Raw genomic sequence first — 1,392 nt, 5'->3', positions numbered from 1 at the left:
TCTCCACCAAGTCCTTGGCGCTGCAACGGGGGGTGGACGGGACCTCGTAGGTTTTGTGGAAGTGGGAATAGTCTACTTTGTACTGGTTTTTCTCCTCGAACAAGACCGGCTCGAAGCGGTGGCCCCAGAGGATCTCACTGGCCAGGTAGGAGCTCCGAGCTTGCGTCGTCATAGCGGTGGCTTCTACCATGCCTTCCAGGATGACCACGATCTCAAAGTCATCTGTCTCCAAGTCCTGGCGGCTGATCCCGAACAAGGGGCTGTCTTCGTTGATCTCGTGGAGAATGGTGATGGGAGACACCAAGAAGATACGGTCCAAGCCTTTATCAAACCCCACGTCGATGTCTATTTGGTCGAGCGGTATGTACTCCCCTTCTTCTGTGATCCTGGGCTTAATTAGCTGAGCTCGTACGTGGGCTTCTACTATGTGGCTTTTTCGGAGGTTCCCAACTCTCCACATCAGGCAGAGTTTTCCATCTCTCATTGCCACTACTGCATTATGGCTGAAAAGTAATGTCTGGGCCCGTTTTTTGGGCCTGGCCATCTTTGCCATTATTGCACCAATCATGAAAGAGTCAATTATACACCCCACGATGGACTGAACCACCACCATGAAGACTGCGAGCGGGCACTCCTCCGTCACGCAGCGGAAGCCGTAACCAATAGTCGTTTGGGTCTCGATGGAGAACAGAAAAGCAGCCACAAAGCCATTGACCTGCAAAACGCAAGGCTTGAAGGTATCGTCTCCACCCGGGTTTTCTAGGTCTCCATGAATGAGTGCAATTAGCCAGAAAATCAGCCCAAACAATAACCAGGACACCAGAAATGCCAGGGAAAAGAGCAAGAGCATATACCTCCAGCGGATGTCAACACACGTGGTGAACATATCTGCAATGTACCTCTGTGGCTTGTCATCCATGTTGGTGAACTCCACGTTGCACTGACCGTTCTTCTTTACAAACCTGTTCCTGCATTTCCTCCTGGTGTGGATTTTCCCATTGCCAAAGCCGTTGATACCTGGCATGGTGGTCAACCTCAGCCCGTCTTCCTCGGAGGACACGATGCTGTAAGGGTTGACTCTGCCTGCAGTCATCCCTGAGCCAAGCCCACAGTGAAGATGAAGGGTCTTGCGACTCCCGGCGTCCCCCTGGCCCACCCCTGCCCACCCCCCAAATTCTGTTACGGTGGAAGAGAAGTCCCAAGCTTCCACGTCTTGGCTGCCACGTCACCACGCGGATCCCGTGAGAGGCTCTGCAATGAGAAAACAAAGACACGGCCGTTACCTCTCACGGCAAAGGGACCCGAGAGGGTGTTTGGCCATGGGTCTGATGGGATGGGTGGCTGCATGTTGAGCGAGGACCCCCCCAGTGCCCTAACTGCCCCTCCTATGGC

General features: G+C 53.7%; 1 protein-coding gene across 1 annotated transcript in view; it reads right to left on the bottom strand.

The window, feature by feature from the left end:
• LOC104081226 (ATP-sensitive inward rectifier potassium channel 12) overlaps positions 1–1,093 on the bottom strand; it is a 1,281-nt gene extending 188 nt beyond the window's left edge. Inside the window, exon 1 of the mRNA XM_009583873.1 lies at positions 8–1,093. Coding sequence (XP_009582168.1) covers positions 8–1,093 — 1,086 coding nt within the window. The remainder of the gene's footprint in view (positions 1–7) is intronic.
• Between the last annotated feature and the right edge of the window lie 299 nt (positions 1,094–1,392).

This window comes from Fulmarus glacialis, unplaced genomic scaffold, assembly GCF_000690835.1.
Source record: "Fulmarus glacialis isolate BGI_N327 unplaced genomic scaffold, ASM69083v1 scaffold34278, whole genome shotgun sequence".
Taxonomy (NCBI): Eukaryota; Metazoa; Chordata; class Aves; order Procellariiformes; family Procellariidae; genus Fulmarus; species Fulmarus glacialis.
This window is presented reverse-complemented; position numbering and strand designations above follow the sequence as displayed.